Here is a 14,778-nt window from a genome sequence, read left to right on the forward strand (position 1 = left end):
CTTGTCGGTCTCATCCGCCTTCGCCTAAAGGAAGGTATGCGTGTTTCCCAGAAACGTCTTTTTGCTTTGGATTATCAGCAGTATAGCTACTGTGAGTCAAACAGCCACTAGATGACTTCGCTGTGTAGATCCTGCAGCTGTAGGTTTTAAGAGAGAGAGAGAGAGAATTAAAATAATCTTGTTTTGAGTAAAAAGGCAATAAAACGTGGTTCTGCAACTCACCCTGCAACAGCTGTTCTTTGTCCGGCCGGATCAGCAGTTTCAGGCAGCTGATGATAAAATGTTCCCCATCCTAAAAACCCAGAGTGCAACGCTCCTCCTCCCTGTTCAGCCCATGGCGCGCTGAATTTTAAAGGCCACAACGGTCTGTTACATAAGCACACTCTAAACAAGCATGTTTCTCAACAGCATTAACATTTTTTAGCGGTTCCTCTATTTAAAAAAAAAAAAAAAAAAGGGACCGATCGGAATGTAGAGGTCTTGAACTCAAAAGTTTACTCATTACGAAAACCATTTTTAAAACTAACCTCCCCCATTATCATGAGCCATGTATTTGATTTACAGATGATTTATTTTAGCATCTGCATTTAAGTGTAAAACGTGTTGCTATTAAAAGACCGCAGACCCCCCCGCTGGCGGCTTGAACTGAAATCTAAGCTCCTTTATACTTTCATCTGCAATAAAAATAAGCCAGAAAGCGAGGGGCAGCCTTTATTTAGGACTCAGATGTAACAAAGATCACTCGGTGAACAAATAGGTTTTTTTTTGTTGTTGTTTTTTTTGAAAATACAATTTATACTTTATAATACAATGTTCATACAGCTGATTTTATTTTTAAATAGGTTTAAGGGAGGTTAAAACTCAAAAAAAAAAGGCAGACATCTCGCAGCATTGTGTACACATACTGGCAGTACAAAGTGAAAAATACAAATAATGGAAAAAGTTCAAGATACGACATGATAAAAAAAAAAAAAAAGAAAATACAATAAAAAAAAAAAGGTCAAACTTAACACTCTTGCATTCGCTCATAAGAAAACCCTAAAATGACGTAAAATAAGAGCGGAGCCCTTTTTTCAAGTCAACGATGCTCCTCGTGGACATTCTCAGCTTGGATTCGCTCGGCACCGATAAATAAAAAAAAAAGGAGCTCCTAAAGACCGACGCCGCTTCGATTCTTCCCCCGCCTCTCGGCTTCTGGGTCAAGCGGCCGAACTTATTGCTGAAACCTTCCCTCCCCGACGCAGAGGGTGAGAGGCTGTGTTTTTTTTTTTTTTTGTTGTTGTTGTTGGCTGAAACGACGGGAAATTGTTGCAGCGGAAGGTAGTGTTTGCGTTCTGTCATCTCTAAAGCATTTTACAGTAACATTATTTACACACAGTATAATACAGCGCGCTCCTCTTGTTCTCAGTAGCTTGTGTGGTAAGATGAATGCAGTGCCTTTCGCCGCCCCGTCCTGTCGCCCTGTGCTTCTGCGGCCTATCCGTGTTCGTCAGCTTGGTATGCGGCAGGTTTTCGACTGTGACTGAATGACTCTTAGGTGGAGGGGGGGGGGGGGGGCTTTGTCAGTGCTTCAAAGGACTGGGCTTGAAGCTGCTACAGTACTTTGCCAGAAAACCCTTCACCGGACCAGAGGGGGAGCTGGCTGTCGTTTTCTAGGCACACGGTTGATTTTAAAAGGGTCGCAGGCGGACATGAAGTGCGTCTGTAATTGAGAGGAGACCCTAAAAATGGCTTTTTTTACGCCGCAGTCCATTTCTGCCTGCGACGATGTGCAAGGTCGCCGTCGAGACGCGGCGCTGCGTCTCCAGAGGAGATTCAGCATTTCGAGGGCAAAATACGCTTCTGGGTTCACAATCAACACGACGGTTACGCACCAAATAGCTCAGAGCTGATTAAAGCACCAAATGATGAAGGTTTTTCTCTCTGGGCAGAGCAGTGTAGGGTCCGTTTTTTTTTTTTAAGATATTAGTTAGTGCTTCCTTTACTGAGCTTTGGAGACGCCAGCGGAGACGTTAAAAGAAAAAGGGGATTTCAGCGAAGGTAGCGCGCGTAGAAGTCGGACCAGACGGCTAACCAATAAACCATCTCCTGTGTTCTTGTGGGTCGCCATTAAATGCAAAACGCTTTGCCATATTCCTCGCTGGGTACAGGGGATTTGCTGCTCGGCTGCCATCTGACACACCGGGTCATAGGAATGTAAAAATGGGGGGAAACCCCAGCAGATCCATCAACGCAGCAGTGCCAATTATAAGAAAGTGTGTTTTAAATCCGAGTCGTCGCCCACTAAGTAAGAGCTTTTGGAATTTCAGCACCCCCCCCCCGGTCAAGTCAAAGACCTGCCTATAGACCGTTTGCTGTTGCTGTTGTTGTTGTTGTTTTTGTCACAGCTGAGAGCTCAGCAGGGGGCAGGAGTGAGAGCGGATGTTGTTGTGCTTGTGGATGGCCTTGTCCAGATCCAGAGCCTGTCCGTTCACAGCGACCTCCATGCAGCCGCTGTAGGGCGCCGACACCAGCGTGGACACCAGGGACATGTCTGAGGGAAGAGACGACAACACGCCAATCAGCAAAAAAAAAAAAAACACGACGACCAGCGTGCAGGAAGTTTTACCGCTGGTGTTGAATCTGCCACTCGGCAAACAAGAACCCAACCCAAACAACACAAACCGGTGCTAATTACCGCTCCGACGAACGATTAAAGCTTCAAAGCTCCACTTTTGTCTTTAATCTGAGGGAATCTGCTCTGCCAGGCAGCTCAGAAATACAGTAAATACAACTAAAGATGAAATATAAATATGCTCCACTGATTTAATCTAGTAAGATAATGTTTTGTTTAGAGGTTTAGAGAGTTTTTTTTTACTGGATATCAATATGGGACCACATTCTTATATTGGTGCATCCCTAGTTTCACAAACTTTTTTTTGCAGCTTATTTCAGAATTTTCTGCAAGAAAATGCCAAGAATAAGGGCTTATAACACTAAGATCATGCTAAAGGTTTGTTATTAAACAACTTTAAAAGCATTTATGAACCCAACTAGTTAACGTGGATAAAGAACTCTGGCAAAGAAAATAATAAACCTAGCCCTGTGTAGCTAAACACTGCACATCATCCTTGCCTGGGAGGCCTCCTATGAAGGTGCTGGACTGTGAGAAGACGTCTGTAGTGTGTTCTGATTCTTCACTGCGTCCAGGCTGGCCGTCGACCAGAAGAAGAGTCTGGTTTCCCGTGATGGTCACCTGGACGCTGTGACTCTCGCCGTCGCACAGGGCCGCAGGTGAGCTGGCGATGGCTACGTCGCCTACGGAAACCAGGATGAACTGAAAGCAAACAGAGGTTTATACATTAAGAGGAAACTTAAACCACACTGTGAACGCGCGTCGACAGCTGAGACTTGATCACTCACGTCTCGCCACTCGTCGGTGGCGGGGTTGTAGTCGGACAGAGCGATGGAGAGAGGCACTTTGTCCTGGTGGACCAGAGCAAACAGCACTCCGACGCCAGAAAGCGGCCGCAGCGTCATCTGGATGCTCAGGTTCTTGGATTCTGGAGCGCAAAAACACAAAGTTAGCACGGCAAACCATCGAGTACGTGGACCGAATCAGTGCAAGTCTGCTTAGTCATCCAAACTAATCCAACAATACGTGAAGGATTCAGAAATCGCTGCGCAGAGTGATCACCGTAGCTGATGTTGAAGAGGGCGAAGCCGGCTCCAGGGTAATACGCTCCAGGAACCTCGGAGCTGAAACACTGCATGTTGTCGTTGGACTGGATGGTTTCCTGGATGGAGGTGTCTTCGCCCGTCAGCCAGCGCCACTCCTTCATGCAGCCGTCCAGGCGGGGATTGATCTGTGTGTCGCAGTGGGGACAGTTGGCAAACGTCTGAAGGACATGTGATCGGGTCGGCTAGCGGGGCGCGTGCGAACAAACACCTGATTGACGAGGCCGTCCACTTTGAAAGGAACTCCTCCTACAGTCAGGTTGAGTTCGTGCACGCCCTTCTTCAGCGTAAACAGGTCACCGTTCACGGCGATCTTCATCACGGCCTCCCTGTCGATCTTGATCACCAGACTTCGGCCCTGCTCCTCCACGGAGATCTGGGAGACATTCCAGATGACTTCACTCAGTTAACCTGCACAGTGAGGAGGACCACAGCCTCTGAACAGAAGCTCCCCACCTTTCTCCACTGGCCGTCGTTGACCAGGGGCCCGCTGCTGGTGACTCTGCTGACGGGACCGTACTTGAGCTGCAGCTCCAGCCTCCCCTGGTGCACTGCGAGCACGATCCAGGAGCTGTTGAGGTGACCGCCCGCGAAGAAGATCACCCCCTCGTTGTCGAAGGTGCGCAGGTCGAACTCTGCAGAGAAACTGTGGGAGGAATGGAGAGAAACGGATCAATTAGTCAAAAATCAATATGGTGGGAGCCAATATGAAAGCGCAGGGAGCTTTAAGCTTTCGCTATAGTGTAGCACTAGAATATAAAGAATAAACTAATAATTTCATTTAAACACTGATCATAATTAAACCAGAAAAAAGAGCAGTTTTGGTGTCTCTGGTGGTAAGGGAAATAAACGAGCTGCTTACATTTAAACACTGATCATAATTAAACCAGAAAAAAGAGCAGTTTTGGTGTCTCTGGTGGTAAGGGAAATAAACGAGCTGCTTAGCTTAAACAGCCCCGCCAACATGAGCACGCTTGTTTATGTTTGCAGGAAAGTAATTAAGGGATAAACGTAGGGCCAGTTTCACACCTCTGTCAACAAAGAGCTGCTGCTGCTGCTGCTAAGCGTGAAATGAAACGTCTTGTCTCACCCCGTGTGGACCATGCGGCGGAAACGCAGCCGCACGACGGGCACGGCGCTGAACATGCGACCCAGATAAAGAGAGCGAGGATTCCTCTTCAGGGAAGGCGACATACAGGCCGTTATGGGCTGGAGAACAAACCACAACCAATCAAATGAGGAGTTATGAAAGGACACTGAACTCTAAGATTCAGATTTTTAACACGAGCAAAAAAAAAAAAAAAAACATTTCACTTAAACGTGACAGTGTGTGCGGCTACCTTACAGCTCCTCAGGTCCCGTCCCAGCTTCCTGCCCTGACGGCCGTCACAGAAGCAGCGGAAACTCCCGGGAACGTTCAAACACTCCTCCTCGCAGACGCCCGACTCGCACTCGTCCACATCTGCGGGCCACAACAGAGGCGGACGGGGATTAAAAGGGAAGAAGGGGCCGCCGTGCCGCGGTTTGCGGTGGAAGCAGACAGTTCGTGATCTTATCAGGGCGATAGCGGCGAGTTTCGGGCAAAGCGCACAAACTTCCAGGAAAACTGAAAAGAGGAACAGCGAGGAGGAATGCACACGGCACTTGAGTGAAGTGGTCAGCGCCGTTGGCCGGGGGTTCTGCTCCGCTTCGCATGCAGCCTTACATGGCCATGAAAAGATCTGCTCGAATAAACGTCGACCCTCTGAGGAGCGACGCTGAGGTTAGGAAACGTCTGGTTCCCACCGAAGGAACTGCTGGCTTTCGTTCTAGATTTCCATCCGCTGATAATCTTCTTGCTTTATCTTAGAAAAACTGGCGCCACAATGTGTTTTATTGCACATCGTGTTTCTCCTGCAGCGCAGGATATAAACCCTGAGCTTTAATCACTAAATATGGAACTAGGATGTTTTTACCATCCTTGATGTATGAATCCACATTTGAAGGGTTTAAAAAAAAAAAAGGACCAAAACGCTCTGTGGCTTTAATAAAGAGAACATTTCTTAGTTTCTTAACAAAATAAACCGGCTTTCAGTTCGGACAAGCGTGAACTCTTACCCACTTGTGCAGGATTTCTCCAAAAATATTTTGGCTTTCTTTTCCTGACCTACAGCGGAGCTTCATGGAGGCGCCTGCTGAGGCCAACAATGCCGCCGAGCCAGATCAAATAAAAACCCGACCCGCTTGTTTTCCGCGCATGCTCACCCACACAGCTTCGGCTCTCGTTGTCGTAGACGTAGCCGTCCTCACACAAGCACTCGTAGCGGCCCTCGACGTTCTGGCAGAGCGCCGTTCCGCACACGCTCGCGTCCTGGCACTCGTCGACGTCTGGGGAGGAACAGAAAAAGTGGCTCGGCTCAGTCGGGTCCGTTTCAAAGAGGAGATTTTATACAACTATACATTTAAAACTTTGTCATCAACAGCAAAACTTCACAGAACCGGATCCGTCTTTGTTCTTCGTCAACCACTTCATTTGTTTATAACTAAATGAATCCATATTTATTAATGGTAAGTTTGGACACTTAACATACTGAATGTGAAGCTGCTGTTAACTGATTACATTCAGATATGCTTTAGACAGAAAGAACAGCTCTCTCGGCAGACAATTTGTTCTAGTTACAGAAAATAACCTTGATAAAGATGATTGGACACCAGAGATCAGTCCTCAAAGCAAAACTTTGATCCAAGAAGGAAACTGGGCCGGGTCACCAGGACCTTTCACCACGGGCTCAAAAGCTGTGGTCAGGCTAAATGTTTGTTCTGCACCAAACGTTATGCTGAGCTGATTAAATCTGAGCGTACTCCATGCAATCCAGGTTTGAATCCAAAGTAAAAAACTGTCCAGACACCCAAACCTCGAGCAACACGGACCACCAGCTCTGTCAACTCTAAAAACGGACTGGAGTCAGTCCTCCGGCTCCAGATTAGGGTGAGCAGATGTCCCAGAGTTCACAGCGACACCTACTGCCAGGATCAGCCCGTTTTCTGCACTTGCAGCATTTTGCCTTTGCATGCGTCTGTGTGTCAGCCTCTGTTTTGTGTTTGGAGTACTTTTTGTGTTTGCGGCGCATTTACATGCTTGCAGAGCGTTTGCACCTCTCGGCCGCCGTAGTTAAAACCTTCCAGAAAATCAGAAGTGTGAAAGTGACTTGGTTTTTTTTGTGTGGGCTCTTTGTACAAACCAGAAAAAAAAACACAATGGTGCGCTCCCCAAGCCAGATTTTGGTGCTCCTCCTTGATGTTCGTCACTTAGCGGAAGGACGCCAACGTAAGCCTGTCGTAAACCACCAAAAACCACTTAGTCGTGTCGCTGCCACTGTGTTAAAAGTAAAGATCTCCATGTCAGCTGCTCTGTTGTTGGTTGCTAAAATAAACATGTTTGCCTGCATCTGTGGACCAAACTACCAGGGAGCTGTGGATTAAGTTCATCTTTGATGACGATGTTTCAGTGACGCTCCCTGCTACTCTTTATGTTGGCGCTTCACGTTTCATTATCTTGGGCAAAGATGGCATCAACCGTGTGTTTGAAGAAAGGGGCGATTCCAACAATCAGGGACTCCTCTGCAGTGCAGTCTGTAGGTGTTGCTCCCTGTGTAACTTTTTATTGGGAAACGATGGTAAACTAACCATGGTAAACTGCTAATGTTGCTAACGCGGCATCCCCATGTAAGATACACAATTATAACTTTTGTGGTTTTAAATCTCCTCATTTGCTTGCTTTGCTATGTGGATGTTTGGAAACTGCTTTACGTGTTTGCGTGTGTCTGAGTAAAGGACCGCTATCACATAAAGTGCTAATATCACGCTGATAACCAGCCATGGGAACACATGAACACGCAACTCGTAACTTTGCGAGAAAGAAAAAGGCCTATGAAGAAGAGTCTGAAGGAGCCATATTTAGAAAATTGTTCTCCTAAAAATGACTAAACATGTATTCAAAGACATTTTCAGAAGGATTGTATATGTAAAATAACAGGTCATGACTCCTTTAAGTGTCCCGCTTGGTCCCACATTTGGTTATTTGAGATCTGGTCACCCTACTCTAGATGTGTCTCTAAACCAAAGAGAAAGTCAGAAAGGGAGACGCGTCTCCATATCCTTGGGAGTATCGGCATTCTCGTGACCAACAAATACCCCTGCATGGATCGGACTCCAAAAAGCTTCTTGTCTTCATCAAGGGCGGATTTTCTGGGATGCTGACAGAAACGTCTGGGGGGTTTTCTAGCCAAAAACCACAAATTTCTTCTCCCATTTCATCATATTATTCCTTCCTTACGTTAGACATAGGTCTTTAATCTCAGAATAAAAACGATAATCTGTCCTACATAAAGTCTGTAGCGTTTAAAGAGTTGTTTCTCTTGTAAAAATAGCAAGAAGCCGTTAATTCTCTAATATTAGACGTGATGTTCAAGCGCTTAGATTCCCCATGTTGGTTCCTCCAATAAATATTAACCATAAAAGCTAATTATTATTATTCTTTATTAGTGCAGTTGTTAAAAACTCTACAGAAGGGCTTAATTCATGCTTCAGATTGTAATTAATTTAATTTGTGAGTCATGACACTGAACTGAGTTTGGAGAAGCAGTGAAACTGGTTGAGGACATTAAAGTAGTTGATGTTCACAACAACTTGAAATTTACCCAGCAGAAAGCGAGTTTCTTCTGCTGGAAGCTTTTAAAGAGGTTATAAAAGTGTTATTGAGGTGTAATAAAGGCGTGTTATTTAATTACAACCTATATTATTAATGCAGTTGTAAGTGTTTTAGATTGAAAGTGGATTTAAAGCAGACAACAGCACGCCAATAGTTTTTTTTTTTTTTGCAGAATGAGCTCCGATGTGACCGCAGTGGCTTGATTAAAGGGTTCTGCGGCTCACCGGCACACAGGTGGCGATCCGCCAGCGTGAAGCCCTCATGACAGGAGCAGCGGTAACTCCCTATGGTGTTGTTGCACACGTGATCGCAGCCTCCGTTGTCTTTGGTGCACTCATCGACATCTGCAGAAAAATAAAATAAAATAAATCACTGTCAACATGAAACCAGGACAAGAAAATGAAACCTGTGGAGCAGGAAGTTTATCGGATTTAGCATCAGTCCCCTGAATAAGACGTTTTCTGTTAGAAAAGGTGCCGTAAGCGCGGCTGAGGATAAAGGAGCAACGCTGTCATGTTCAGCAGAAGTTGGCCCATGTCACGTTAAATCTGCTACAGTTTCCTCTCGCAGCAAGGTGGCAGGATGAGTCACAGTGGAAATGTTCCTCTCTCCCCTTCCCCTTGGATCCGGACTCAACTTATGTATTTTTTTCCAATTCCTGCTTGTCCGGTAATTTGAGTTTAAACGATGCTGCGCTCCTTAGAGGGGAGCACTCTCGGCTTGAACTTTTAAGACCCGCCCATTCCCGTTAGCCCCACTCACAGGAACGCAGCTATTCTTCCACACGGGATTAACAACTGCACCAGACGTCGGGTCATCGCGTCCCTGTCATAAACGGCGCTTTAAATAGAGAGATAAATAGAGAGTAAGACAGAAAGAAGCTAATTGCTTTCACGTTGCTAAGCTGCATGACTTAAAACTTGTCTGAGCCCGATCTTTCCACCCATGGACTGGATAGGTGTCAGAACCAAGGTCAGACAGCTGAAACCTCAGCACCGCCACCAGGCGTGACGCTGCACAAATTCAACCTCTGCTCAGATCCGGCACGCAAAGTCGAGCCATGTGATGGTGACCGCACCTTGCTCACAACTGGCTCCCGTCCAGCCTGTGAAGCAGTGACAGTGGAAGTCGCCCTTTTTGTCTTCGCAGCGCACCGTGCCTCTGGGATTGCAAGGATTGGGCGAGCACTGGTCCGGTATGTCTTGAAAAAAACAAAAGAGAAAACAAAGACAGGCAAGAGGTAATGAGTGTTATTGGTTGCTTCTTGGAGCTGAGCTGACGAAAACGGGTGACATTCACACACTGCGTGCAGCTGGAAAGCAGACAACATAGAGGAAGGACAGCTCTCATATTCTGCACATCAGGATTTCAGCATAAATAGCCCAACGCAGGGTAAGCCATCCTCCTGGAAATGCCCAATTCAGGCTTCCCCCCCCCCCCCCCCCCCCCACACAGCGCGAGAGCTGCAGCTCTGAATGGAAAAGATCAAATCGATACCCAACTGCCTTTTAATATGTTGACTCTACTTTTCCACTGAATATATCTCTTCTTAAGTCCTCCATGCACCCCAAGGCTTGCGCAAGAGTGGAAATATTGCTTCTCCTGCAACAGCTATCATAGCAGTGGAGTCTGAATGCTTGACAAGTCCGGGCATGTCAGCTCGGCTTGGGTGACAGAAAAAGGACACAGTCGGAGGAAGGAAAACAGAAACGAGTTCACAAAACACAAAGAGCCACCTTTACAGCCATGAGTCTGTAAATGCTCCCAGATATGACTGAATATACAGTCTGCTCTAAAGATGCTTTCAGATGGTTAAACGAGTGGTTAACATCCAGCAGAAAGCTTGGGTCAGTTGCTCAGGAGCCCTGAGTCAGGCTCTTGTCAGCAGACGGACAACACTCGCAGTGCAACATGACGGGAAACGCTGATAACAAGCCCGCACATTTTAAGGCAGGAACAGACTGAGACTAAACCGAAACGCTCTGTGCGTGGCTTTAAATACACAACTGATCTCGCGTGGAGGAAAATGTTTGCTTACAGTAAGCAACATCATGCCCATTTTGTGCTTTAGCTGTGAAACGTGTCATTTTAACTCAGTAGTGAAGCCTAGATCGACGAAGGCACTCCAAAAGGAGTCATCATTCTGCAGTGCAGGGAGGAGAGACGGGACGCAATGGACAGTGAAAGAAAAAAAAAAAAAGGGATGCAGAAGACATTGCGTGCCGACAGTGGTGATAAGCGCTGCCGTATCTTTAAGTGCCTCGGTGATGTAGCTGAGTCACGAAACCCACCCTGGAGACTCCGCAGCCAATCGCTGAAAAGCCGGGCCGGTCCACGTCTCCTCTACCCCTGATGCAGCAAAAAGGATCCTGTCCTCATTTCACGTCACACTTTTTTTTTTTTAATATATACTCACGTCACTCCTTCACTGATTCAGCTCACGAAGAAGCAACTGCAGAGAGTGAGTATGTGACGAATGAGGGGGGGGCGTGTCCTCCTGGAACCAATGGCCAGCATCGCCGGAGCAAAGTGCTGCAATGTTACTCACAAATACACCTGGGCTTGCACATGCATCGTTTCGGAAAAGAGAAGCCTGGATCTACTCCGGTAGGAGAAGGCGCCCGAGAGTGATGCGGAATAACGCTACTGCAGTGCAGCACAAGCCGACGGCACAATGAGACGCTTTTCTCTGAATGTGGTAGGGTGTGACGGAAAGTGATGGAAAGAAAGCACACACACACAAAAAAGTCTGAGCGATGACAGTCAGAGGAGCAAAATAGCAGGGAAGGGTCCGTCATAAATCAACAGATTTGAAAATACAACTTACTATGCACACATGTGATCAGATCCTGCTTTTTCTTCTCAGAATCTCCAAATTTCTCCACACAGGCTGAACAAAGACAAAAAAAAAAAACAGACACCACAATGAAGAGATCACAGACATAAAATAAATAGATAAGTGGAGAGGGTGAGGATTATGTTTTAGGCAAAAAAGGGACTCACCCATGTACTTGGGATAGAAGTAGTCCTGAATTACACAGAAAAGAAAGAAGAGCTTACTTCCCAGACACTAAAACAAAAATCTAAAACAGCACAATATCTCATTACAGATTCACAAAGAATAGGGGACTCCTACATTATATTTTGTAGGATTTGGATTCACTTGTATACTGCTTTGTGTACCCACACATTAAAAAAGGCAAGACAGTTTGAATCTTTGCTACATCTAGATAACAAATAAATCACAAATCTGTGCACCCCTTCCTCAGGGGGCTTCCTGAGCATTTCCTGCTCCTCTAATAACCACAGCATCCCTCCTGGTCGCAGTAACTCTGCCACATGTAGGTCAAAATCTGCACACACACAAAAAAAGGCTACAGAGGCTTGGTGCACAGAGAGCCAATGCACCAAATTAAAATCCAGCCAGGCTAGGTTTTTTTTTTTTTTTTTAAATAACCCCCTCACCCAGGGAAAATTCCAACATCAAAGAAATGAGATCAAAAACTTTGTGTGACTGTGTATAATGCCTGAGAAGACGTTCACTCTGTGTCCCTGCAGCGCTAAAAAGCTGCAGCAGGAAGCGGAAAAAAAATGCCGAGTCAGGAATGGGAACCTTCTGAATGAATAATGTAGCTTTGAATGAGACTGCAGCTTCATATCACGAAAGAGAAGACTGCAAAAAAATCATCTTTCTACCCACGGGAACGCATTTTTCTGGTTTAAATGTCACCTGGCTTTAGCTTCTCTGTAGAGCTGAAGCGATCTCTGTTTTGTTTTGCCTTTCAGTCTTCCGGTCTCTCTGATTTACCAACCTGAAGACTAATCTGCTAGTCATAGATCACCAGATTCAGGCATTCTCGGTTCTCTACGTCAAACCCTAAAGAGCGTTAGTTAAAGGCCAAAGGATTACTATCTTAATGCTGCAAAATACCACCCCCTCTTATTGTTTTCCCATCATTAATCTCAAACTTATAAATCAAGTTATCAGGAATAAAAATGTGCATTTTTCCACAGCATCTTTTTGTATACCGACACCTACAACAACCAGGGCACAGATTTATGACGGAGAAAGAAAAATAACTCCAGATTACACCTATTTGTCTGCATATTTATCACACGTAGAGCATAAGAGGCTTAAGGAACCTAATCTGTCAGCACACTAAACCAGGTTTTTTTTTTTTCTTTTTTTACTTCGTGGCTAAATGTCAAGAAACAAAAAGAAGGCGTGCCTGCGGTGACGCAATGTGTGAAAAGTTTTCCTGCCTCTTGTTTATGTTCTTGGATGATGCGGTCGAAGCGTGTGTGCAACATTGTCTTGCATTTGTGTTGGAAGTGTTTGTGAGCCGGTGTAAGGCGCATGGGTGCAGATGCTGAGCGTAAACGTACAGAGGATAGCCAGGTGTCTCTCCTACACTGCAAAAGGGGAACTAAAAATAAGTAAAATTTTCTTGAAATTCATGTATTTGTCCTTGATTTGAGCAGGTAAATAGGATTTTTTGCCAATGGGAAGACAATTAGATATACTGCACTTGAAATAAGATGATGGAGATGAATTGCTCCTATTTAAAGTGTAAAAATCTTATTCCACTGGCAAATAATGTTATTTACCCGCTCAAATCAAAGAAAAATATTCTCATTTCAAGCAATATTTTCTTATTTTTAGTTCTATTTTTGCAGTGTACTGCATTTGGCAAGAAGAACACGATCCAAGCAGATCCTACGGCTCAAATGGAAGTCTTTCTGCACACCAAACAGTGTGAGGGGTGAGAGGGGGTTATCACAAAAACTGGGAATGACCCACTGAAACTTTAGTCAAGCTGACTCAAAGGTTGATCACAGGGAAATAGAACAACAACAACAACAACAACAACGTGACAGGGCCCCAGCATGAGAACAGGGGTGACAGCCAGCAGCTCACAGAACGTGTTAGAGCAACAAAACCCAAGAGGACCAGACAACCAATCACTAGTCTGCTGTAAACTCACAATCCTCGGCTTGCAGTAAATGTGATGGTGCATTTTAAATAAAGTGGCCTATATTCTCACCGTCTCCGGGTCGTTTTCAAACACCTCCCTAGCCTCCTCCTTGGAGCACCTCTCCTCCACACACTCCCTCTCCAAGTGTCCTTGCTTCGTCTCTTCGAAAACTTGATATGCTCGCCTGTGTCTGCGCAGAAACTGGTTCGCCTCTCGGGGAGAGATTACAACTAAAAAGAGAGAAGAAGAAGAAAAAAATATGTTTTGTAACTAGCCATACTGGCGCGAGGGAAAAAAAATATTGCAAAAATACCCTAAAAATAATGCTTCATATTAAATTGACATCGGCGGAGCTAGCTATAGCCACACGTAGCATGAACACTCACCGCTGTGGGACCAGCGGACTGCCAGCAGGATTAGCAGGACGACCGACGATGAGGCGGACTTTGTCGGGGTCAGCCACATTGTTTAGCCGCTGAAGTGGCGCTAAGCTCGAGAAAAAAAACTTTCTCCTGCCTGCCCCGTGCGGTGGGTCCTCCCGAGTCCCCGTCTCGGTCAGCGCTAACGTCGGCGCGAGACGCTGCAGGTATTCAGGTAACTTCCGTCCGTTAGGAGCTTCCAACGTCTTTGCCGCCGCGAGGGCTAAAACGCTGCGAGCAGCAGCAGCACGCGCGCAGAATAACAACAGCGGAGCCTGTCTCGTGTCGGCGGTTCAGCTCGTCCCCATTGCGGTTTTGGGTGCACAGTTTCTCCTCTGCCTGTTTCGACCTCTGTCTGTGTGCCGCCGGTGTGAGTCTGCGGAGAAAGACTGCGCGTTTCAGCCCTTGTTGCAGCCTGGTTACGGAGCTGCCTCTCTGGAGGGGGGAGTTGCTCTGAGGAGTTTGTAATGATGCAGCTGTTCACACGACTCCATCCCTCCCCTCTCTCCTTCCAGTGCATGAGCCCACCCATCACACTGTGAAAAAAAAAAAGATTTCACCTTACTTTAACTATGGAGTGCAGGGAGGTGATGCTGTGTTTCTCTTTAAGATTATATATAGATTGCTGTTTTGTTTTTTTACGTCATTCTTTTATTTTTATTTAACCTTTATTTAACCAGGAAGTCCCTTGAGATTAAGATCTCTTTTTCGAGGGAGACCTGGCCAACACGGCACACCAGTTAAAATACAAACACAAGTACAACATAGATAAAATCTCACATAGAGGAAAAGACAGGTCACATAGGGCAGTTACATTTTTCAATTACATGACATTTTAACATGGCTTTAAATTCATTCAATGGGATTAGATCATTTAAATGGAGCAAGTTTTGTAAATTATTCCAAATTACTTAAAAAAAACAGGGGTCTTGTTAATCTTGGGCTGGCACAAATAACACCTAAACATCATAACACA

At 45.7% G+C, this 14,778-nt stretch overlaps 1 protein-coding gene across 1 annotated transcript; it reads right to left on the minus strand.

Annotated features, from left to right (window-relative positions):
• Positions 1-695: 695 nt before the first annotated feature.
• gas6 (growth arrest-specific 6) lies at positions 696-14,231 on the minus strand. The gene is made up of 15 exons (XM_012873502.3): positions 13,770-14,231; positions 13,453-13,613; positions 11,411-11,435; positions 11,235-11,297; positions 9,486-9,608; positions 8,632-8,751; positions 5,962-6,084; positions 5,058-5,179; positions 4,808-4,926; positions 4,174-4,363; positions 3,929-4,093; positions 3,677-3,845; positions 3,403-3,542; positions 3,115-3,316; positions 696-2,533 (listed from the first exon to the last, which is right to left on the minus strand). The coding sequence occupies exons 1-15, from the start codon at positions 13,846-13,848 to the stop codon at positions 2,382-2,384; spliced, it is 1,953 nt and encodes a 650-aa protein (XP_012728956.2). The 5' UTR covers positions 13,849-14,231; the 3' UTR covers positions 696-2,381.
• Between the last annotated feature and the right edge of the window lie 547 nt (positions 14,232-14,778).

Source organism: Fundulus heteroclitus, chromosome 4 (assembly GCF_011125445.2).
Source record: "Fundulus heteroclitus isolate FHET01 chromosome 4, MU-UCD_Fhet_4.1, whole genome shotgun sequence".
Lineage (NCBI taxonomy): Eukaryota > Metazoa > Chordata > Actinopteri > Cyprinodontiformes > Fundulidae > Fundulus > Fundulus heteroclitus.